This window comes from Dermacentor variabilis, chromosome 6 (genome assembly GCF_050947875.1).
Source record: "Dermacentor variabilis isolate Ectoservices chromosome 6, ASM5094787v1, whole genome shotgun sequence".
Taxonomy (NCBI): domain Eukaryota; kingdom Metazoa; phylum Arthropoda; class Arachnida; order Ixodida; family Ixodidae; genus Dermacentor; species Dermacentor variabilis.
Window position 1 is genome coordinate 135399061 of NC_134573.1, and position 24202 is coordinate 135423262.

Genomic DNA, 24202 nt, shown 5'->3' on the forward strand with positions numbered 1-24202 from the left:
TATATTCACTTTGCAACTCACAAAAATGACTTCAGGGTTATTTCCACAGGGTTATTCCCTGGGTTGTTTCCAGGGTTAACTATGGAGTACAATTTCCACAGGATGTTCAATCCGAAGTATTACATCGAAAGTAAGCACCCCAAATAAGTACCCCGTCACAAAGTGATACGTATCAGGCATCAGCTTGCATGAAACGTCAGCATCCGAACCCCATAGACTACACAGTAGAGACCCCGTCACCCAGAGAATGGATACGGTAAAGTTATCGTAGCAACACTTGCCCGTTACGTCAACAACAGCAGATTAACCGGTTAAGTTTTAGGTGGGTGTTTCAAGTGGATCCGGCATGCCATTTTCTTCTGTCAAAATCATCTCATGACCTTGACAGAGTCATGTCATCAGTCAGAACGAGAACTTGTGGACTTACTCCTGCTGTTTTGCCATACCGATGCACAGAACAATTGCAACACGTTTTCGCCATGCTTCTTCATCCAGCGTAACCTTCGAACCTCTTCCTAAGCAATTTTTTCGCACGCTTTAAAGAAAGGAAATGCGCACTGGCGCATGAACTATTGTGCTGTCGGGGATAATGCTGCTGTCGAGGACAATGCTGTAAAGTGGTCGCCAGCTATTCCGAGACAATACCTTCTAGCTACTTTCGTACTGTCGTGACGGCATATCGATTTTTGTGAGCCAGCTTTGGAGGTCTGGTCTGCTCGGAAACAGTGACTTTGCTGCAGGAGATACTACTTCTAAAGGTAAAATGCACAATAATATTAGAATTTGCATATTGTCCTACAACTCCCAGGAAAAACAAAGAGTAACAAGAGGAATTGTATGCTGAATTGTAGTATACCTGAAAAAAAGAGGGTGGAATAACCGACTTTTAATACAGTTACGTAGAAGATATCCGAGTGCGAAATCTAGATAAGTTGGCAGCTTTTCTTTCATTTTTCCCCCGAAGGACGAATCACTGATTGCGATAGCAAGATGTAGCTGTAAATGAATGCTCGCGCCTTTGGGCTAACTCTAATTGCTGTCGCTCTTGGACGACTCCGCTAAATTTTGCTGCGTGTTAACTAAGGTGGACGGCGTCAGCCGTGCACGCAGGAGCCTCGAAGGAAGGAACTTCACTCGTTGGGATCCGTTTCGAGACTGGTTTATTTACAAAAGATATTGAAGAAAGGAGAAGGGAAAGGGAGAAGAAACACAAAGTCCACGTTCTCTTTTGGCCGCACCGAGGCCTTCGTCCTTGTCGGGGGCGCCCGCGCCTCGCACTGAGTGGGCAGTTCGCCGAAAAGGCGGTGGAACGGATCAGGTTGTTGGTAGATGCGCCGGCCGGCACGTGCTGCAGTGGGGCGCCTCTCGTCCGTTCGCCGGCTCCCTCTTTCCCTTGTGTCGTCGGTCCCCCAACCACGGGTGCAACAATGTATGGTGCTCGTTGCGACTTTCAACATCCTCCCCCGCAATGAGCGCCGGCTCATTCCCGGCCACCATTGTTAGCACAGGCAGGCACCTCACTGAGCTCGAGTGGGTATAAGGCTTGTACGGGTCGTCGCAGTTCGCTTTGGTTCGGGAGAAGGATCTTGGGTTACGAGCCAATATTCTTGGGACTGATATCTGCCGAAGTTGAGGAAGCTGTTGGCACCATTTATCCCATGTCTCCTGTAAATCTGAGGGAACCCTTTCGTCCCACGCCGTACCTCGCTCCCAGAGGCTCTAGAACATGATCTTTGCCGTGATGGTAATGGCCGAGAGAAAGCCAAATGGGTCAAAAATGCGCGCCGAGGCCTGCAATACGAATCGCTTCGTGTCTTGCCGACTTGCCAGAAATCCAATCAGGGCGGTCATCTCAAAAACGAATTCGTCTGTGTCAGGCCTCCACTCTACACCGAGAATCTTTGTGGGGCCTAGCTCCGGTAGAGTTTTTTGGGCGCTTTCAGTCTCGGCAAACGATGCAATCAGTTCTGGGTAGTTTGATCGCCATTTCCTGAGGTTCATACCTGCAGCCTTGAGTATGGACTGCGATTCCCTGATTATGCGCTCTGCTTCTTCTACACTGTCGGCACCAGTAACCAAGTCGTCTACATACAGGTTGTCACTCAGGATCTTGGCGGTGCGAGGAAATTTCTCCTGTACCGTTTTGAGATGATGACTTAAGGTAGCTGCGAGGAGAAACGGGCTACATGTAACGCCGAATGGCACCCTTGTCATGCGGTACTCTTTGATTGGAGGGAGCGCGTCGCCCTGCCCTGGTGTACTTTGATACCACAGAAAGCGGACAGCGTCGCGCGCACTCTCTGCAAGCTCGATTTGAAGGAAAGCCTTTTCTATATCGGACATTATGGCCACATTATGCACTCGGAATCGAATCAGGATGTCCGCTAGGTTTGGATTTAGATTAGGTCCTGCGAAGAGGACGTCGTTCAGTGACAGCTTTCCCGCCGCTTTGGAGGAGGCATCGAATACGACTCTCAACTTAGTTGTTTCGCTACCAGGCCGGACAACACCTCGGTGCGGCATGTAGTAAATGGGCCCCAGCGGGGACTCACCCAGTTCGTTCGCTTCCTCGGCGTGTCCAGCTTGCAGGTAGTTCCTGATTGCCTGATCGTAGTCTAGAACGGTTTCTTCATGTCGGAGCAGCTTCGCCGTTAATGAGTGAAGTCTGTGCGATGCTATGCTCTTGTTGTCTGTTAAGTCTGACGCGTTTTCTTTCCATGGGAGAGCTACTTGGTATCTACCGTTCTTCTGGGTGATGGTTTCTTCAAAGGCCCGAAGAACGCTGTCTTCTTTGGCGGTCAGCTGTGTATCGTTGACGATCCCAAGGTGCTCCAGCTCCCAGAATGACCTCAGTTGACGAGAGATTTCGTCGGGTGCTGTGGTCACACCTACCCGCATCACTCCGGTGCTCGATAGAAAGGTTGCGACGGACGATGTAGACTCTGTGCCCTGCAATGTCCATCCAAACGCAGTCTCCATGGCCACGAGCTTCTCACCAAGACGCTTGACATTTCCTGTTGCTATATCCCAGTAGTGATCGGCCCCGATAAGCAGCTCAACTCCAACACCAGGATGGTAGCCGTCAGGCAAGGTGTCAGCAAGCTGGAGGTCTTGTTCACGAGCGATGCTAGCCGTGGAGTCGTCAGGTGGTGGGAGGAGGTCACCGCAGATCTCGGGCACCTCTAATGCTTCGATCCGAACTCTGGTGTTGTTGCGCCAGTTTCGCAGCCAGCATTCCACGCGATGACACCTTCTTTCTTCAGACGGTCTCTCGCTTCCGAAGGCGTAGATAGCTAGCTTCTCCCCTCCTATGACGCGAAGATTGAGGCGCCGGGAAACATCCTGTCGTACAAACGTTCTCTGGCTGCCACCGTCAAGCAGCATTCTCACCAGAGCACTGTTGTGCTGGCCCTCCGCATACGCTCGTGCAGTCTGCAGAAGCACACGGGTCTTTCCCAGTGCTGGTCCCACCTGAAGCGATGATTGTACTGCTGTCTCTGCTGGTGCGGCATCTCCGATTGAAGGAGGGTGTGTCGGTCTTTGATTGAGCTCGCAGACGCCAGTTGCGTGTCGTCCAGAGCATTTGGCACACTTCAGCCACCTTGCAGTTCTACATTCAGCGGCACGGTGCTTCTTTTTCGCACACTTGTAACAGCGCCTCTCTCTTGACATCACCTCCTTTTTCTTGGCCATGGGCACGGGGGCGACACAGTTCGCTGGTTGATGTCCCTCTGCACCACAAAATGCGCATTGCGTTTCGCCGTCGGTTACGGTGAGAACAGATGCCGATGGGTTTTGCAGACGAACATCCCCTTTGATTGGCGCTTTCTGTCTGATAGCGGCGTCCTGGTACCCACGGCGTAGTGCACTCTGTGCTCTCTCTCTGCTCTCAACCTCCTCTCTCATAAAATCGAGGAAACTGAGAAGCTCGTGTTGTGGCGTTTCAGGTGAGGCAGCTTTCCGTCGGAAGTACGCCAAGCAAAGCTCACTTGGGATACTTTTACGAAGGACGGTGAGAAGCAACGTGCCGTAGGTGCTCGACGACACTCCCAGTGCCTCTAGACTTCGGACTCCCGAGCGGATTTCGTCGTAGAGGCTCCTCAGCCTTTCGATGTCCCGCAGATCGTGCACTGGGCGGACGTCAAGCAAGCGCGACATGTGGTCCTCAATTATGACGTCCTCCTTCCCAAATCTCTCAATGAGGGTCTTCACTGCGATGTCGTAATTTCTATCGCTGATCGGCAACCCCTCTATGGCAGCGGCGGCTTTTCCGGTTAGATAACTGGTTAAGTATTGGAACTTCGCTATTGCAGGCAGGGTGCTGTTCTTGTGAATAGTCGATTCAAATTGGTTCCAAAATTTCTGCCACGAGCGCAGGTCCCCGCTGAATTTTCCGATTTCTAACTTCGGTAACTTGGTTGTTGCTGATACTGGCTGGAATGTCGCAGGTGGAACGGAACCGATGTGGTATGCTTCCTGCTCTGATGCGTTGCCTGTGACTGACGGAGTTGTCGACCGGCTCTCGTTGGCTGTCTGACTCCTGAGAGCTCTCTTGATCTTTGTTTTGATGGAGCAGATCTTCTCCGTGTATGCAGCGCAGGCTTCTAATTCTGCATCTAATTCTTGAAGATCTATCTTCTTTTCGATGCTCTCGTTAACAGATTTCAACTCATCCGCTTGTTCGAGGATAAGGTCGAGGTGTTCCTCAAGCTCACCGACTTGGATGGTTGGCGATTGCAGTAGGTCGCTGGCAGCTGCGATGATTTTTTCGATTGCTTGTCGCAGGGCAGCTTGCTTCTTCTGTAGTCGTTCCATGGCGCTTTCGATGTCAGCAGGCGAAGTATTCCCGGGTTTCGGCACCAAAAAATGTAAATGAATGCTCGCGCCTTTGGGCTAACTCTAATTGCTGTCGCTCTTGGACGACTCCGCTAAATTTTGCTGCGTGTTAACTAAGGTGGACGGCGTCAGCCGTGCACGCAGGAGCCTCGAAGGAAGGAACTTCACTCGTTGGGATCCGTTTCGAGACTGGTTTATTTACAAAAGATATTGAAGAAAGGAGAAGGGAAAGGGAGAAGAAACACAAAGTCCACGTTCTCTTTTGGCCGCACCGAGGCCTTCGTCCTTGTCGGGGGCGCCCGCGCCTCGCACTGAGTGGGCAGTTCGCCGAAAAGGCGGTGGAACGGATCAGGTTGTTGGTAGATGCGCCGGCCGGCACGTGCTGCAGTGGGGCGCCTCTCGTCCGTTCGCCGGCTCCCTCTTTCCCTTGTGTCGTCGGTCCCCCAACCACGGGTGCAACAATGTATGGTGCTCGTTGCGACTTTCAACAGTAGCGTTGCGCCCGAACTACGCGGACGCTGCCCTAACTACACGTGGGCGCGGCATGTAGGCATGACACTACATGGGAAGGTTGGGGGATCGTTCCCCACCTGCGGCAAGTTGTTTTTTCATCCACTTTCATTTCAATTAATTTATCGTTCTTTATTTCATTTATTAAGCCCTAGTAATTACCCCTATGTTGTCCTTGGTGTCAGTGTTTGTTGGCTTCTCATGAAGTTGGATGTACTTATACTAACCGGCGGTCAAACTGGTGCCCGACAAAGCCGGCCGCACCACGTAGCACAGCCAGACCGTAGCGTACGAGCGCGAGCACGCACTTAAGCCGCTTCGTGCACAAAGCGAACGCTGCGAATACGCACTACAATTGCATGCGCCTGCAGTCTGCTACGTAGCGCATATACCGCGGCCGCCGCGAGGTGGCGCGACGAGTCCGCTGGCTGATCGCACCGCAGCTTGCTGAGGACAACCGCGTTTTGCTTACGCTTGGAGCGTCGGAGGCGCCGAAATCGCAAGTAGTGCCGTCTACGTGAACATCTAAAATCAAATTTGAGCTACACGCCATGGTCACGTTTAGTAGGCGGAGCGTTGTCGGCACGCCCCGCTCCACCGTATAGGAGCCTTCGCAGTGCAAGTCATTGAAGGAGGAGCGGAAGCACGGCGAAGGTAAAGCCCCTTAAACTTCGTAAAGTACCGCCACGCTTTGAAGAATGCCGCCTCCTATTCGCGTGCTCTGGCCGAGGCCGACGCAGCATCGCTATTGGCCTAATAGCATCACGTGGCCCCTCGCGCCATTCTTCAGCGCCATTTTTGCTCGAGAAGCGTCTACGGAGTGGCGAGGAGCGCATGTTGGCGCCGTTGCTACGCTCGAGCGGCGTAGGCGGTGCCACGGTCGAGGAGGGAGCGTGAAAGAGAGGAGAAACGGAGACGCGAAGGCGGAGGAGGAGAGTGCCACTACTTTACGAATTTTAAGGGGCTTTAGGCGACGGGGGGGCGGGGGGGGGTTGATTGCCAAAACCTCCACTCGCGCACATGTTCTGGGGGTGTTGAAACGCTCTTCCCGACTCTGCCTCAGACAAGTGGGAGAAGTCCCTCCCTCGGAAGCTCACTACTCGCCGACCAGCAATGAACCGTCCAGCAGGACCGCGAAGCGGCGGCCAGGTACTCCCTGTCCTGTCCCTGCGTGGGAGACACCCGCTACGCGCTGAGCGCGTCCTGCAGGACCAGACTAAATTTTTCCAGTCCAGTCCACGTCTGCTGAACATATTGAAGCACTGGATCTATTTAACTAGATCCTAGATCCTGTAATAGCCTCTTTCAACTTGAAATCCATTTCTCCACATCGGTAGGAAGTGGTGCAGGGGCCCCTTTAAATTGTGTAATTGCGTCGCGCCCACAACCCCAAAAGTTGTAATTAAAAAGTTTATTTACTAAAATTTTAGTAAGTCGTTATTGTATGGACAAACCTCGCGCAAATACAACTGTCAACGCTCTGAAGCTTGGTCAGTAAAAGTTATTTTGTCTCGAATCGACAATATTTCGTAATCAGGAACAGTTGTCGTACAAACACGCTGTATGTATGCCATTCCTTGTTAATCTTTCCTGAAGTGTGTGAAAAATATATTATGGCGAAGTAACCTTTAAAATATTAAATCGTATCTTGAGTGTGTCTTTTTTTCTTTTCTTTTTTTTTCTGCACAGGACGAAACTACGACGAACTTCACCGACCTGTTACCGAACCTTGAGTGAGGGAACGAGAAGAACCGAGAACCGAGGGGCCCGATTTTTATTAATCCTATCATGAGAAGCCAACAAACAACGAAACCAAGGAAAGCATAGGGGAAATAAAGGGTAAATATACTTTTACTCACCAATTGAATTAACGAAATGATAAATTATGGCAATGAAAGGGGATAAAAAACAACTTGCCGCAGGTGGGGGACGACCCCACGTCTTCGCATTAAGCGTGCAACCTCACTCACTCACTCAAGTGAGTAAGTGAGAGAACTTTATTTGGGAGGCAGAAATATATTTCGCGCGGAATCTTCGGCTAAGCAAACAGTAATATAACCACGAAAGACGGAAAATCATATCGGGAACGCACCATTAACAACTACCAAGATATCTCGAGCGCGCTTGTGTTTAACGTTCAGGTTAAATGCGGCCTCGGTAATGGTCTTTAAAAAAAGCCAAGCGGCACAAGTTTGTACTCACTCGCCAATAATACTGACGTCCACCGCCCAGGAAAGGCATAATATTGCAACCTTCATCTTGGCTTAAAGTCCGAGGAATATAAGTTCATACTACTCGGCGGGAAGGAATATTCAATTGTTAAATTTCATGGCTTTGTTCACATCTGGGGAGCGTCGTTGAATCATCCGACACCACTGCTTGGATTTTCTCTTCTACGCTGAAGTAGAAGAATGTAGAACAAAAGGATCCTGCGCGGGCGGAGCACAATCCAAACAAAGTAAATAAATCATCTTGAATCTGACATACATTTTATTGTGCATTGTGAAGAACTACACCGATGCAGCGATAGCGTGGATGTCCTTTTACGCCGTGTTCGATATCGCACTTTTGACTGCGTCTTTGTGAATCTCTGTTTGTTTCGAGGTGTTTTGCAATATACAGTGACTATGAACCGAAGCGAGGTCCACATTACCTTGCTGATCGTACGCTCACCTATTCCGCCTAAACCCAGTCCTTTGAGGGGCTAACAACTATTGATCGACGCAACCGATAATTACTAAACAAACTCAAAAATGTTACCAAAACGCCACAATGTTCGAAGAAAGCAGCGAGCATGACCGCCTACCATTCACTACGAGTACAGTCGGCGTCAAGAGCCTGCAGGATGAGGGTTCCGCGAAGAGTGCGAATTTCCGCCGCGTTCTTGCTTGCAACCAGTAAATGAAACAGAACAGCGAATCCATGTAAATGACATGTCTAATGATGTATTTGATCTGTAGATGTTGTTTATAATACGCTAATTTGCTGACTATTGACATCACCATCAATGTTGTTATTATTAACCGAGGGTCCCACTACAGTTCTTTCACTTTGGGACCCTCGTCTGTATATTTGTCATGTAATTACTTCTTTTTTTTGGAACGAATAAATCTGAATCTGAATCTGAATCCCTACCAATTCTAATCGTTGTCACTGCCTCACCTTTCGGAAGAAACTGCAACTGCGTTTGTTCTTGAAATCGCAAGCCGTAAGAATGTTCATTTAGTGTTGCGCTAAGGCCTCCTACAAGCCGTAAGCTAGCCGTCTTCTCCACGCATTTTCGTGGTCAGGGGTTAGCATTCCTGCATGTAGAAAACTACAGGTTCCTCTCTGCAAGAAATCTCACGTGTAAGAGCAATCCTTTTGGGTCTTCATACGAGCGCAATAAATAAAGGCAACCGTGGTTATATTGTCGAATCAATTTACTGTCTTAATAACCGTGAACGCACGTGTGAGAGCTTACCTTTCTTTTGTAATTTTATTATTTATGTATTCATACACTTATGCCTCAGATTACCTTGAGGGATGTTTCACGCGACGGCTAGGGGGAATCAAGGAAGATTCATTTAATTGCAGTCTTGAATTTAACAGCGCCCTAATGGTGGGAGGCCTTCTTCGGGTAGATTTTGTATGCTAGTCGTTGGAAACTCGGAATTTCCAAATGGCTCGAGCATGTGGAGGAAACGTAGTTTTCTGTGACTTGTGCGTAAAGAGTGGCGACAGGCAGATGAAAATGGCCTTGTTAATAAGTGTTGTGGTGTAGAACTTGTAACTTGCAAGTTAGCTTTAGTTTTTTGTATGGCCGCACTACTGCGTAGCACGAACAATCGGTATATCTAAACCTTTGGATTTGAATGAACTCAAGTGTGGAAAAGGAGTTAGATCAACGGGGATCCAAAACTGCGCTCGTGTATTTCAATTGTGGGTGCACCATTGCAGAATAGCCAGTGGTACAACGCAAGATACAGCATGTTTCACGGAGCACCACAAGTAACTGAACATGCGGGTAACTTCGACATTGATGTTTATTATGTGGTAAAGCCAAGGGAAGTCACGTGTCAGGTCAAAGCCTATATATTTCTAAATCTGCTTTAAGTAAATAACGGTACTATTAGGTGCGTGTGCGGGGGTAAGGTGAAGATGACCGCGGTTGAAAAAGGTCAGTGAAGTTTTATTTACTGTCCCAGTCATTAAAGCATGTTTTACGCCGTGCTTCTACGTTATGCAAATCTTGTCAATGAGTGAAAATGTCAAATCGTTTATAAATAGCTCAATAGACAGATAACGATCGTAGAAAATACCAAAGTACGTTAATGGATATTGCAGCCAAGACGTCAATTTTGTAAACTCAAAATAAAAGAGGACCCGAAATGATTTTAACCAACAACTTCACCTTAAGAGATCTAGTATGTAACTGCGCGAAACTTCTGATACCGGTCTGATGTTTTCCTTATCGCTTAGCTAGCTTACTTAGCACATCGGTGAACTCTATAGAAAAAAAATATAAAGGCCAGTCGCCCGTTGGGGCACGTAACAGTCCGATTAGCTCGTTCGTTCGTTCGTTCGTTCGTTCGTTCGTTCGTTCGTTCGTTCGTTCGTTCGTTCGTTCACTCGCTCGCTCGCTCGCTCGTTCGTTCGTTCGTTCGTTCGTTCGTTCGTTCGTTCGTTCGTTCGTTCGTTCGTTCGTTCGTTCGTTCGTTCGTTCGTTCGTTCGTTCGTTCGGTCGGTCGGTCGGTCGGTCGGTCGGTCGGTCGGTCGTTTGTTTGTTTGTTTGTTTGTTTGTTTGTTTGTTTGTTTGTTTGTTTGTTTGTTTGTTTGTTTGTTTGTTTGTTTGTTTGTTTGCAGTGGGTTTTACATAACAGCATCAGCGTGTGAAACGCTTACAACGCGCTTCTAAACGGTTCTTCCATTTCCCCTCCCCAAATGTAGGGTAGCCAACCGGGCACGTCCTTAGTTAACCTGTCTACATTTCCCTCTTCGTTTCCTCTCTCTCTCTCTCTCTCTCTCTCTCTCTCTCTCTCTCTCGCTTGTGTTTAACTGATGCACGATGATAATTTTGTGCTTGTGTAACACAGAATTATGTTCCTGCGTATACGCAGATCAAGAACTACCTACCGAGAACTCCCGGAGACCTATGTTTGATCTTGCAAAGCTCTGCTAAACTCTACAGGGTAGCCAGCCGGTCTGAGAACCGGCTCACCTCCTTGTCTTTCCTTGCATTTCTCCTTGCTAAACTCAAAAGTTGCTCAAAGAACGAAGTGCACGCAGTATATTAAGAACACGTGATCTGTACAGCGTGTCTGTACAGATCACGCGTGATCTGATACAGCGTGATCTGTACAGCGTGGATGTGTTGTCTCCAGCGGCGTGAGCACCGGCGTGGAAGGCGACTGCCAACATCCTCTCCCGCAGATGCCACAGGGTGAGGGGGACGTGGGCGAAGGAGCGGGCGCTCTTTTCTGAGGGCTCGACCCCGACGCCTAAGCCCTTCCGATGCTCCATAGTGTCGCAAAGAACTATAATAGGTGGCTTTGCGGCAAGCGAATGCGTGCCGCAACTCGATTGCAAGGCGGCATGGCATAACCGTTGCACCGGCGCTTCTGCGTGGGCTGTGAAAGTCCGATCGCGAGGTAAACGGGCGAACGCCCCGAAGAAAGCTTTTGTAAGTAAAAAAAAAAATGCCGAAGCGGAATAATAGTTTGAGGAAGACCAACTGCATTGGGAAATAATATCATTCGAGATCACTACTTGACGAAGGTCAAGCGCGCTCCCTGCTAACAATATTGCGTGCGAAGCTGCTAATGCGACTAAAAGAGAGAGAGAGAAGAAAGGGGAAAGGCAGGGAGGTTAACCAGATGGGAAGATCTGGTTTGCTACCCTACGCTGGGGAGAGAGGGGAGGGGTAGGTGAAGTGATAGCAAAGAGAGATGAAGAAAGAAAGGAGCACAGACATACAATCACTGTCGGTCACTGTCATCGCACGCCGTCACCGCACAGCACAGTAGCACTTGCAGCAATGCACCTAGAAGCGCTCAAGAAATGTTATGCTATATATGCCTGTTCTCAGTTTTCCCTGAAAAAAAAAACAAGAAATATAAAGAACGGGTCACTCAACAAGCTTACAGTAAGAAGAAGCGTGGGTAATGTATAGAGACAATATGCAGGCCAAAGCCAACAGATCACAGGGCATGTGCTGGCACCGTTCGCACGTAAGCTATGGAAAGCAAAAAGAAAGAAGAAAGAAAACGATAGCCCGGGTCACTGTGTTTAATTTCAAGCTGCACATAAAGACAATATGGAGCAGGCTACAAGTAAAACGTCGAACCTACAGTTCTCGCGTTGCCGAATTCTCACGACATGAGATGTTTGGCGCTATGTGTGGTAACTCGGGCGTTAGAGCAATGTCCCATCAAGAAGAAGTCTCGCTGATAGAATGAGTTTGGCGCTGTAAGCACAAATGTAAGCCCGTGTTGTAAAGCAAATAGTTTCTTTGGCTCTTTCGCTCGTTTTTGTGGTCGGCGACTGGCGGTCGATAATGGTCGGCCTATCACCACCACCAGCACATGCGCCGAAGCAAAGGGCGCAACCGAATTTCTCTTTTGTACGCCGCGGCATCTTGCATCAGATGCGCTGGTTAACGGCTTCATGTTCTGCGTAATCACGCAATAAAAGAACAAACCGCACCTAAATATCCTCAATGACACAAATATGTGCCTTTGAGCGCATAATTCCTTTAATAAAGTTAATAGGTCTCTAGAAGCGGCCGGCTATTAGCAGTATCAGTAGCAGCATCAATGTGTTTTGTTTGCCTTTTACACATATTGACATATTGGCCGCGGTTGAATTTCTTGAAAGTCCCGCGAAGGGCTAATTGCATAATTTTTTTAAAGGTATTAGTTCAATGTGCGTCCCAAGTGTACCACGTCTTGGGACGTAATCTAAGAGACCTAATACGTCCCAGAAACCGGAAGGTTATGGTCAGATGGTATGAAAACAACTCAGTCAGCTCGATGCAATGGCGGAAGACCACATATCGACTCCGTCCCCCAAAGAAGGCTGCACTGCGTCAAATAGGCCTTTCCATCATACCTCATTCCTCACTTGTCCACATTGGACATGTGTTAAGCGCGTTGAACCGTGCCTTGTACTCCGTTTTCGCTTCTATGTGAATACAGCGTCTTTATTTATCTTCTCCTTCCTCTTATGCCGTAGAGTGCTGAATGGACACAGTTTTTGGTGGCACGGTCGGGATATGGATGCGTACTTCAATGATGTGTGGTGCTACGCTTCCACTGCCTCCGTTTACCGTGATGTGTCCAACATTCTACCCACCCCCCACCACCGCCCCCTTTCATTCTGTCAGATGACGCACCTCAGTGGGCTAGTGCTTTGAAAACGTTTCGTGAAAAGAAAGGCGATATCAAAAAATGCGTGCTCTCGAGAAACTAAGGCATCATACTGCATTTACCTGGTCTACAGCTGTCTGTTAAAGATAAATGAAGGAAAAAACATGTGCCATTACTGTTTCAAGAAGACAAAAATGGCAGATTACAGTAGTTACCTTCTTTTTTTCCTGGTGCGCACTAATAGAACAAACGTTTAGTTACTTTTAGCCAAAATTGCTGTTCATTTTGTTCGCCTATTTATACATACACCCCTTCAAGCATCACTTTTCATATATATATATATATATATATATATATATATATATATATATATATATATATATATATATATATATGTGTGTGTGTGTGTGTGTGTGTGTGTGTGTGTGTGTGTGTGTGTGTGTGTGTGTGTATGTGTGTGTGTGTGTGTGTGTGTGTGTGTGTGTGTGTGTGTGTGTGTGTGTGTGTGTGTGTGTGTGTGTGTGTGTGTGTGTGTGTGTGTGTGTGTGTGTGTGTGTGTGTGTGTGTGTGTGATACACTCCAGGTGCATTTCCGCCGTCGGCGTCAGCGTCGATGTTTCGTACAAAGTTCGATAACATCTCAACCGCGCCTCCCCGAGGAGGATGATTTCTCCATCTCGCGCGCGTAAGGAAGGAAGGCAGAGAGGAAGCGCGCAATCTTCAATCGTGCACAAGGTAGCAGGGGATGCGTTCTACTATAGGTCTCCTCCGGCGGTGGTTGCGTATGGCGCGGTTGAGTATAGCCATGCGGGCCCGCCGAGTGTTGATAGCTTCGTGCGCGCTTTGTTCTCGCGCGCATAGTGCCCGCTTACGCGAGAGGACAGCACGAAAGGGAATTCGCTCGCCGCTGCTGCCGCTCGTTATCACGCCAGTGTTTCGACAGCGAGTGCCCGCGGTCATCGAGTGAGATGTGTTTATCTTTGCCTGCGCGCGCAAGGATTTTGATCCCTAACATAAAAGGTTCACTGAAAATGCAAAATATTCGGGACCCATTTTTCGACTCTTCTCATCTGAACATACCCAGGAAGCTCATCCAGTAAAGTGGTGGCGTCATCGCGCTTCCCACTAGGCTGGTGCATCCTTCATGTACACGGGGAGCATTCGAGATAGAAGATTTAATCAAAGATCGATGCCAGAAATGGATTCCACGACTAGTCTTTAAAAGCTTGCTGTACGCGCTGTCGCCTACTTGCTACCTCAACGTACTGTAGGAGGAATGCGAATGCAGGAGCCCTGAAGAGAGAGAGAGAGAGAGAGAGAGAAATAGAAAGGCAGGGAGGTTAACCAGAGGTAGTTCCGGTTCGCTACCCTGCACGGGGGAAGGGTTAACGGGGATAAAAAGAGAAAACTGAAGCTCAACTCATTTGATGGCTAAAAAGAGGCAATAAGGACACAATATGAGTCTCTTTTCTTTACTACAACAAAAATGATGAGTTCAGAATTCAATATGGGCGTGATTTTTATTTTATTGTTAGAGCGAGACACATCGTCGGGATGACCATACTTGGTTCTTAAAACAGGCTCAATTTCCTCACTAAAAATAATATGATGCAGCATGTATTTCCAGTACCAAATTTACCAGTCTTGGGTGGGTATTCTATAAAATTTTCATAAAAATCGACAGTGTATATTTGTGAAAACCTCTCTAAAGTGTTCCAATGTTCGCTATTTCTGTGATTGTTGGGGTTTTAAGACGAAGTAAATACGCGGTGTAGTTGCACACTTGTGTTTTTTTTTTTTTGGTTTGCGAGAAACCTTTTGTATATTTGTCAGAAATAATTTTCAGCTTCACTGCCTTAGTTGAGATAACCCAAAAGATCCTCTGACATTGGGGTCAATGAGATGCATGCAGTTGCTCAAAAACCAATGTTTGGCAATTTTTCAACGACATACTGTGGGTGACATAAACTTAACTTACCCTGGGTAAATCTTACTAGTGGCGTAGATATACAGAAAAAAAATTTACGTTAATTTTAGAGTTATGAGATGCAAGTGATCAGCGAAATAAGAATGTTTTTCTTTCAGTAAATCTGCGCTAAGTTTCACAAAACGAAGGCCGATTCTTTTGCACAGAGGCATATAGAGACACAGAGACGTATATAGGCATATCGCTGAAAACTATATGCTATAAAGATTTTGTTTGGCGCTTGTGCTGTTCACGCAGGGAAGGCCCACACACCAGCTTCGTCCTAGCGCCTCTATCTTTAAGTGCCCTTGAATTGGTGACTACAGACTTGATACGAAACCTGATAGTGGCTTCATGGATGACATTTGCGAATGTTTGTCGTCAGAGCGTTGAACTTGCTTTCACCTTTGCGCATCCCTCTTGCTGTGTCATCATCATCCCTCATCACATCTTTATGTCCCCGTTCCCCCTCCCCCTGTGCAGAGTAGCAGGCTAGAGCGCCTTAGCTCAGCCCGACCTCTCTGCCTTCTTTCAATTAAATTGTCTCTCTCTCTCTCCTCTCTCGCTGAAAACTAAAAATAGTCGGGAACCCCCTTAGTCTGTCCTTATCTGAACACCCCCTGGCCTGTAAAACTATTATCCTTACTTCGCATAAGTGTCTAATAATTTGCTATTAAAATCGATGCTTCGCCTTGCGAATGAAACTACATTTTTTTTCTCTTTTCTTTTTTTGTTTTTTTGTTGTTTTTTTTTACTTGAAGAGGCTCTGAACGATGCTAGATAGGAACACATCTACCGAAACGTGTGTCTGGAAGTCGGCAAAAAATTCTTCGCTACTATGCTTGCTACGATGTCGCTGCAAGATACACGGAATAGTTCGAGTCAAAAGGTTTCGGTAGCTGGGGTCCTAACTAAAAGAAATACCGATGTGGGAGAAGGCGGGGTGTGGCTTGCGGGCGCTGGTCGTGGCAGTGGGAGAGAGCCTCTGCTGCAGAGAGGGCAGCTCGGCTTCTCACCAGCGTGGCCTCCCCAATATTTCCTTCGCTTTATCTCGGCTACTACTGAACCTGCCGTAAAAATTCTTGCGGTAAAAGGCACCTAGAGGGCGCTTTACAGCTCAGAGTGCATAACAAAAAGTTTCGACAAGGCCTGGTGTGAGGCTCTTTAGTAAGACTGCAAAGGTGGGGGGCTCCTTGGTCTTTCTTATCGACATTCCCAAGAAACAGCGCTAGCTACTGGGTCAAGGAACGCCCAAATTCGACTCGAGAATCTTTTTTAAAATGATCCTGCTCAACACTTCTCTCGTCTTCCGTCCTCCCGTGGTCCTGCAACCGGCTCTGTTTTATGAGAATGTCTTCTTTTAAGTCATCTGGTGGCACACAAAAAGCTTCGAACGCGTTGTAAGTGGTTTATTAGCTATACGAAAGTCAAACGGGTGCCATAATTCATCCGTTATTTGCACGGAGAACTTTTCTTTACCAACGCAACGTGAACCCCCTTGAGCGTCCTCTTAAAGTGACACTGATGAGAAGCATCTAATCAGTGTATATTAGTGAAATATCATTTCACCATGAGCACTATTTTCGTAAATTTCCCGGTGGCAGGTCGATTATTAGAAGGGGAAAATGAAGGCCGAAGTTCCATTTTCCATGTTCGTTCGTGCGCGGAACGCTTGGGAGCAGTGCAATCACGACGCGCAAGCAGGAAAGTCGCGTGGTATATATTTTTTTTTTTGTATTTCGCACGCATCCGCAGTAAGCTGAAAACCACTAATATATAATAGAAAGTTAGAAACTGTCTAATCGGACGTTTTGCAAACCGCTCTGCAACTTTATAATTGGAATCTTTTTCCTAGCTTTGTTGCTTCAGAAGGTGCTTAATAAATTTCGACTAATTATCTAATTAATCAAAATAAATATATTGCGTGACACACTGCATACAAAAGTGAGCAACATGCATTTGGTCGCATCATTTTTAGTCCATGAGCATAGCTTTAATCTCTTGCCAAAGTTATCTGTAACATCTTGTATAAGTTAATGTTATAAGTCCACAAGCAAAAATTTATGAAAACAAGCCATGAAGAACAGTAGGTGAAATGAATTCATGTAAACAGGAAATACCAGGCACGTTTTTATTTAGAAAAACAGATAGAAAAACGTGAGTTCCGACTTTATTTCACTATGTACAATGGAAATACGAAGAGTGAAGAGCTCAAATACTGCTGTATGTTATTTCTCAAAATGATTCAAAAGGAACACATTGAAAACGCTATGTTTTAAACAAAAGCCAGAACGCGAGCACAATGTTGTATAACATACCACTTTTAGAAGATGCTACTTCTGCGAGGTAGTAATGATGAAGCGTATTTCTCATGGTGTCATCGTGACTCTATAGATGTGAGAAACAACCACACTTGGCTGATAAGAAGAGTGAACTTAGCCACTAGTTTAGGACAACATCAACTCAACAGTCTTCTTTACTTTGCCTTCATTATACAGCTGCATAAAAACTTCGACATATTATCGCGATCGCAATCTATAAAGTGTGGGCACGTGACCATATAATCCCTGACTCCGTTTGTTCTTTGCGGCTTACAAATTTCTTGTCTTAATTTGGCTACAAAGCGAAGCATCCGACTTGAGCGCGTGCAAGGTGGTAGGCTTACTTGCCTTCGGTATTAAATAGGTGCGAGAAGTTAGGCAGTGAAAAGTTTTTCAAGTGCCAGCCCGTGCTTACCTCGGAGTTGGACTGTTAACGTCTACACGTTCAGAAACCATAGTTAATAGAACGGTCAGCATAATTCTAAGCCGCCAGAACAGCTTAAGAAAGAAAAGGCCTTGAATACTTCGCAAAGCCAGTAAGCAATGTGCACTGGGCAACTCTCGACCACATCGACAGCCCTGGAGTTGTATATCGCATACGTCTTTTTGCATATCGTGGTAAGCATCTGCGTGTTCACGCCCTTTGTATTCTTCTTAAAGCTAATCTTTCACAAGACTAAAACATAAGGTAAGTGTGGTGAAAAATGCAGATAACCTCTATGCTGTAGCTTTTTTTTTCTTTTCATAACTTTAGTGGGTGAGATTTCGGTGAATAGCATGCGCAACATTGAACAGAGAACCAGGAGCATTCGTTCTACTTTCTCGAACCAAACACAACATCTATCAGTAATTGCTTCGGTGTCGGTAAATAAATTTTGCTTGCGGGGAGTAAACAAACAGCGAGCCTCGCAACTGGCACCAATGCGTTCCATCAATTAGAGTGGGCAACAGGCGACTACTTATTATTGCAGAGAAGCAGCTGTAATTGTTCGATGTGATAGGTTAAGTTTATGCAATGCACTATCAGCATTGTAGTGCGGCGAAAGGGAAACAAGCTAGCGCTCACATAGCAACAATAAAGGAGGCCACGAAACAAAATCACAACACGGTCGCCATTGTAAGCGTCATATATACATGCACGTAAGAAAAAGTTGCGTGAGTGAAAGAAAGGTGGCATTCATTGCACTCATAAGCATGAGGCAGATGATTATGTCAGGAATGTTTCATTCATCAAACACACATTCACAATTTCTACATGCTGCGTTCTTTGTTTTTTCGGAATTGTGACTAGCCTTCTACAGCCAACATGAGCGAAAGAGCAACTGAGGTCATACTTTACATACTGTCTCACTTCAATAATTCTTTATCATGCATTCACAATCCTTGCACAAAAAAAAAGGTTTCATTTGTGAAACAAGCGTTGCAATTTCATTCTCCTTAATACTTTTAAAAAGTAGCGGCACACTAAATGAACGTGAAATGGCTGTTTCCAACCTTCTGGCAATGTGGCATCTTTTCGCAATGTAAAAGCCATAAAGTATCGTGAAAAAAATATTTAAATTTCTAGTTCCTCTAAAGTACTAATTTTGACGTTTGTAGCAGCTTGAAACACTGAAGCAATAATAATATGCCGCCGACAACAGTTAACAAGCGGTATGCATGACGCCCAATTCGCGAAGGTTAGTGTCTCCCAACAAACGCCTTCCTAGTGACAAGCATTTGTGTACGAATATGCGGGGGGGGGGGGGAATAGGGAAGTATTTTGCTAGAAATCCAACTTGCTGGAAACATTTCAAACAAATTCCTTGTCGGTTCGCACCACACTGACACAAGGCCATAGTGCTTTACCAAACGCGTCTCACTTGCCAACATGCAAAGCATTGTCACAATGGTGCTTGAGCGTCACACAGCAACACAAATGACACAAAATGAATATCAGCACGATGCGATAAACTGCGCCAGTCCCAGGCCATGCGCTACAGATGGCCGGAGTCCCTCATCGCACAGCACATGGTCCATCCGTCCAGAAGTGCTCACGACGAAGTAATTTCACGGCTCTGGTCAAGCGACCTCATTTCTTGCCAATGGTCCACAGTTTTCGCTGCCAGGCGAGAGTGAGGGGTCAGGTCACGGTCCTCACATGCACGCTTCAGCGTTTCCTTCTGCCCTGATAGCGTGTGCGAACACTAGAACAACAGCTCGATGACTGCAGTCATGATATCTTGAATTTACGAATCCTGCCACTTGATCCTGCGCTAGTATATGGCGTCAACCAACTTCAGAGAAACAGAGGAGGCTATTTACTCGCAGGTGAAACTCACAAATGTGTTTCCAATTGTTTTTTGTTCGTGTGCTTTCTGGCCATTTTAGCCATCACTCCAAGTAACATATGAGACAAGCATCTCATACAGCTTTGGCACTACAATCGTATCTGCGAAGTACACTCTCAAGTGCACGTCGTCGAGTCTCTCTCTTCCTTTTCGATATGAAGAAGCAGCAAAAACAGTTCTTTTCGGTGGCGGCGTGTTAAGTAGTGATACAGCCCTGTATAGCACGAAAAGAAATATACTGGAATGTTTTCATGCATGGTGGACACACATGGTCTGAGAGTTCAATGTTTCTTTCGTGTAACAAACAGTCACAGGAGTTGATAGGTCATGATGGGCTCAAAATGTACAGCCACACGATGATATCTACACACAGCATCATTCGCACTGATGGTGCAGGTACAGTCTGTGCAACAAAGTGACTTCGCGCCATGGAAAGAGACGAGCGGTTCCGAGACACGCATCCTCCACGCGACAGTGAACTGCGTTTTTCATCTTTCCAGCACACCACAGTTCCCCCGAAAATCGGACGACTTGCTCTTTGAACGACTTGCGATGTGTCTAAGCTTTCGAACTTAGGTACCAGCTGCTGTGGTGCAGGCACACGAATGGCACTTGATCGATCCAAGCAGCGACGTAGTGAATTCCATCATCCGCACGTATTTGAGCATCAGCAGTCTGGAGAGATCGTGAATGGTGGCGAGCCCTGCAATCAGTTCTCGCGGCTTCGTTGGCAGTGGCGCTGTCACCAACAGCGCATTGGCTCTCTTAGGAACTGATATGCATCCTTGCGGCAAAGCGCAGAGGCCGCAGTGCCATTCTGCCTACGATGTGCCATCAGCTGGCCAATCCTCCGTTGAGGGCCCAGCGCCGTCGTTAGCACCGGGGTTTGGACAGTTGACGTACGTCACGTTCAGGCTGACCCTCCTGTTTCGCTTTTTCTTCTCGAGGCTTACGATCACATTTGAGACGTCCGTCACGAGCTGTGCGAACGAAGGTCGTCGCTTGGAGTCGTCCTGCCAGCACTGCAACATGATCTCGTACCTAAGAAAGATAATTGAGCCGATTATAGAACAACGTGAGTGACAACCGACAAATTCTTTGTTAACACAGTTTCTAGGACTGTGTTCTTCACTCTGACTTACAGTTCATCAGGGCAGTAGCTCGGCTGTTGCATGCGCCGTCCTTGCTTCAGGAAATTGACGATATCCCAGTTGTCCACTTCTGGATACGGCGTCACACCACGTGTCATAAGCTCCCACAAGAGCACACCATACGACCACTGCGTCAGAAAAAAGATCGGATACGGTCACCTTCAATGTGCCACGACTTAAAGGCGCCTCGATCAGCATTAAGTACTGGTGGCTATTGCCCGGTACCATACCCAGCCGCGGGTAACCTTACCACATCCGTCTTGTGGTTGTAGATGCCCTTCTCCAAGCTTTCTGGTGCCATCCATTTCACGGGAAGCTTCGTCTTCTTGTTGTCACCACTGTAGTAGTCCTTCTCGTAGACGTCGCGTGATAGGCCAAAGTCGGCCACACGCACAATGAAATCCTCGCTAAGCCTGAAACGATGACTTACGTTTAGACCTTCGCTTAAAGGTCTCTCAGAGACAAGTGCAAACAAATTAGTACATGGCCACTTACATGCAGTTGCGAGCCGCCAGGTCTCTGTGCACGAACTTTGTATCAGCCAAATACTTCATGCCTTCAGCCACGTGGATACCAAACGTGATCAAGTCTTTGACAGTTGGGTTCTAGAAGAACAATAAAAATTCACGCAGGTAAGTTAGCAGATGTAGCGAATTAATTACGGAGTGTTCAGCAGTCTTTAACTACGAACATTGCATGATGATACGGAGGTCTCCATTTGGAATCATGCAGTGCTTTAATAAATTGTATTCAACTGCACTGATAGATGCGGTCCGATTGGTCACGTCAGAGCAGCATTAAACATCAATAGTTAACTTTAGGCTCTGTTTTCTAGCATGCACAATGAAAACGTAGGCTATGACGACAGGCAAAATCACTATGTTTGATATCCTTACGTTTCTCTCGTCTCGAATGTAGGATAGCAGGTCGCCGTACTTCATGTACGGTATGATGACCATCAAGCCGCCTGACTCATCAATGCTCAATCCAATGAGCGGCAGCACATTCATGTGGTGGAAGTCCTTCATGATGAGGGCCTCCTCGAGGAAAGCCTGGCCGTCAGCCTCGACCCCGCGTGAATCTGCTGTGTCGAAGGGACAGAATAAATGAATAAATTATCCCGCCGACGATACAACAAAATGAGAGTATATGTGTAGCGCAAACATGGAAATTGCTAGCAGTCACTTATAGGAATTGCACATACATAAAAAGTACTGCAAACGCTGAAGGCTCAAATTTAATGTTTCATGCTATTAGTGCAAGGCAGCTTCTTGCATTGAATTGAGTACTGGTTTTGTGCCGTAAGCAGGCAAAGTTGTCACCCAAAAACATTTTTTTTTTCAAATGAACGTGACACGACCCACTCGACCATGAAGGATCCCTTAAATTTGCAGCAACTTCTCTGAGCAGATATATCTCAAGCGCCGCTGACATAGTTGGCGACACTGTGTCTCGCTGTTTTACATCACATGTCCGTTCATTCTGCTTTACAATACAGTGCAAATGTTCGCCTACTTTTAGAACTTTCAACTTATAAAAAACACAACGGCATTCAAGATTCCTTCAGTTATATTATCACGTGTGCTTATTTCTACGTTTTGTTTTCACCAAATTATCACTGTCATCAAGTCATCGCTGGGCGCAAGACATGCTTCTCTACAGAATCAGCGACAACAGTGCGTCCGCTATTTACAGATAAGTTGCCCAGCATTCTAGAGTAATCGCTAGCACCCACGTGGCATTCTAGAATGTACACGTACACGACTGTTCGCAACACACGTTTACCAATAGTTAAGATTATGTCTCGCAAACTAAGCAATATCTGTCGTTCTTCCCCGTCACTACAACGCGATAACATATTGAACCAAAGTGCGCGTGTTCCTTTAACTGCGCGACATGCACTAGGCCACAATGTTGCAAACGCTGGTAGTAACGTTCAGCGCGCTTGAGTTGCCTGACTGTTACGACACCCTTGGTTCGGGTGCGAATATTCACTCGCATGCACAGCTCGCCCACTTAAGGCACCAAAATATTGCAGAGTGGTTCTGCGATGCGTAGATCTAAAGTTTACTGAATGTGAACAAAAAAATTAAAGTTTCCGCATAAACAGAGATACAAACGTACTCAATAGTTACGTATGCAGTACAATAATTCCATGTGCCTGCTGTATTATTCGTAGACAAAAGTGCGCGTGATAGGCGCGCATTTCTCGTGATTTTCGTAACGATGGCGCAAAAAGAAACGTGCACAAAAACTTATGTAGTTACTGTATTAGACTTGGAAACGCTCCTGAGGCTAATTGTTATTTAAATTGCCCCAAGTGAGAGATTGGAGTACTCACTGTTGTGAAGAGTTTTGACGGCGACCTGCTGAACCTCACCCTTGCCTTCCAGCTCCAAGGTACCCCGGTAGACGCAACCAAAGTGGCCTGTCGGTTGAAACGGGCGACAGATGAGGAGCTCCACGTAATTCATTTCTTAAGGCTAACAATATGAACTTTTAAACTGGTATTACACAGGGTCCCGAAAGTCAAACTAACAGTAGCTTTATTAAGAATGCTATGCTAGATACGCAAATGCTGCTTGCTCAGGTGCGCTGTGCGATTTGACGGACACAACTTTCGCAAACAAGTAGAGTCAGCAAGTGCATAACCAAAATCCTGATAAGATCAAGCCGTGTACAGTAAATCAGGTTGCACACACAGGGGCTTTCTTATTCATCTTTAACTCACACCCCTACCCCCGTCAAAAGTGCAGTTTCATACGGAGGACCGTTTTTATTAAGGGCACAGGTGACAGCACTAAGCCTTTGCCCACGACATATACCTGTGGGTGCAATTACAAAGTGAGGCCCTTCCCGCAGTAATAAAACGAACTTTACCAAAAAGGTTGTTACATCTGCCAAATTAAGGTAGACGGGGCCTTTATTTTCTCGGTTATTAATCAACGCTTTACCGACGTGATTATGCAGATAGAGTTCCGACTGAGCTATTTGCCGGCGCTAGCCAATTTCGTGTCCGTACGTTAAGCAGTTAGCGTAGCATACCTTGGCCAATGACCGGGCCCAAGATGAGGTGTTCTCTCTTGAAGAGCAGCTTTTCTGATTCGAGCATAAGTTTCGTCTCCTCGTCGATCTGGAAGGTGGAGCTTATGAGGGCCTGTCGAGCGTCGGCTTCACTGCCTTGCACGTAGCCTGTGGAAGCGGGAATGCAACAACAACGCCACTCTTACTCGGGAAGGTCGCCGCACGTAGAAAGCAAAGACAGTTCACCGCGTAGCCCAGAAGAAACAAAATCCAAAGAGACAGGGTGCGTCATGCAGGCAAGTGCTGGAGAGAGTAGTGAGTCAGCTAAATTTCGCTCGTTTGTGAAGCGTAGCTACCTGCATACAAAGTACGCCATAATCGTTTTGTGGTCAAAACGCTGCGGCTTCTTTCGCGACCCGCTGACTCAAACACTTGAAGGCTACAACTTGATTATTTTGGTTAACGTGGTATGCCCTCTTTCTGTAATTCGATTCGATGTTTCTTTTTCTTATTCTACAAATTCTTATTTGTGCAAGTTTGTGTGTTGGCACCAATGCCTGTTGGTGTGAAATTTACGCTGTTTTGTTTCCTGTGGTTATTGCCTTAGCTTTCGTCAGAAAAATAGCATTCTTGCGACCCTTAGGTTTAAATTCCGGCTAGAATAGTGAGGACACCGTGGTTAATATGATATATAAGTACCTTACTACGCAGCCAGAGAA

The 24202-nt window shown here is 46.7% G+C and overlaps 2 protein-coding genes and 1 long non-coding RNA gene across 6 annotated transcripts in view; 1 reads left to right on the forward strand and 2 right to left on the reverse strand.

Annotated features, from left to right (window-relative positions):
* Positions 1-680: 680 nt before the first annotated feature.
* LOC142585270 (uncharacterized) lies at positions 681-21488 on the forward strand. The gene is made up of 3 exons (XR_012829066.1): positions 681-758; positions 7036-7185; positions 21378-21488. It is a non-coding gene; the product is annotated as an uncharacterized LOC142585270 (long non-coding RNA).
* LOC142585267 (uncharacterized) lies at positions 1144-3500 on the reverse strand. The gene is made up of 2 exons (XM_075695888.1): positions 1649-3500; positions 1144-1516 (listed from the first exon to the last, which is right to left on the reverse strand). Exon 1 carries the CDS (start codon positions 3382-3384, stop codon positions 1720-1722), a length of 1665 nt encoding a protein of 554 aa, XP_075552003.1. The 5' UTR covers positions 3385-3500; the 3' UTR covers positions 1144-1516; positions 1649-1719.
* Positions 16775-24202, reverse strand: part of LOC142585268 (hepatocyte growth factor receptor-like) — a 67431-nt gene continuing 60003 nt past the window's right edge. For 2 of the 4 annotated variants that reach the window (XM_075695892.1, XM_075695890.1), the window contains 7 exons: positions 23505-23651; positions 22801-22887; positions 21356-21540; positions 20955-21064; positions 20710-20872; positions 20451-20587; positions 16775-20349 (listed from right to left, as the gene is read on the reverse strand). In XM_075695892.1, coding sequence (XP_075552007.1) covers positions 20130-20349; positions 20451-20587; positions 20710-20872; positions 20955-21064; positions 21356-21540; positions 22801-22887; positions 23505-23651 — 1049 coding nt within the window. In that variant the 3' untranslated portion in view covers positions 16775-20129. Of the gene's footprint in view, positions 20350-20450; positions 20588-20709; positions 20873-20954; positions 21065-21355; positions 21544-22800; positions 22888-23504; positions 23652-24202 lie in introns of all 4 variants that reach the window. The other 2 variants (XM_075695889.1, XM_075695891.1) reach the window with 1 other exon arrangement.

Bases quoted from the DNA above. Each gene is read 5' to 3' on its own strand.
- LOC142585267 (XM_075695888.1), bottom strand. From the start codon at position 3,384: ATGCTGCTTGACGGTGGCAGCCAGAGAACGTTTGTACGACAGGATGTT.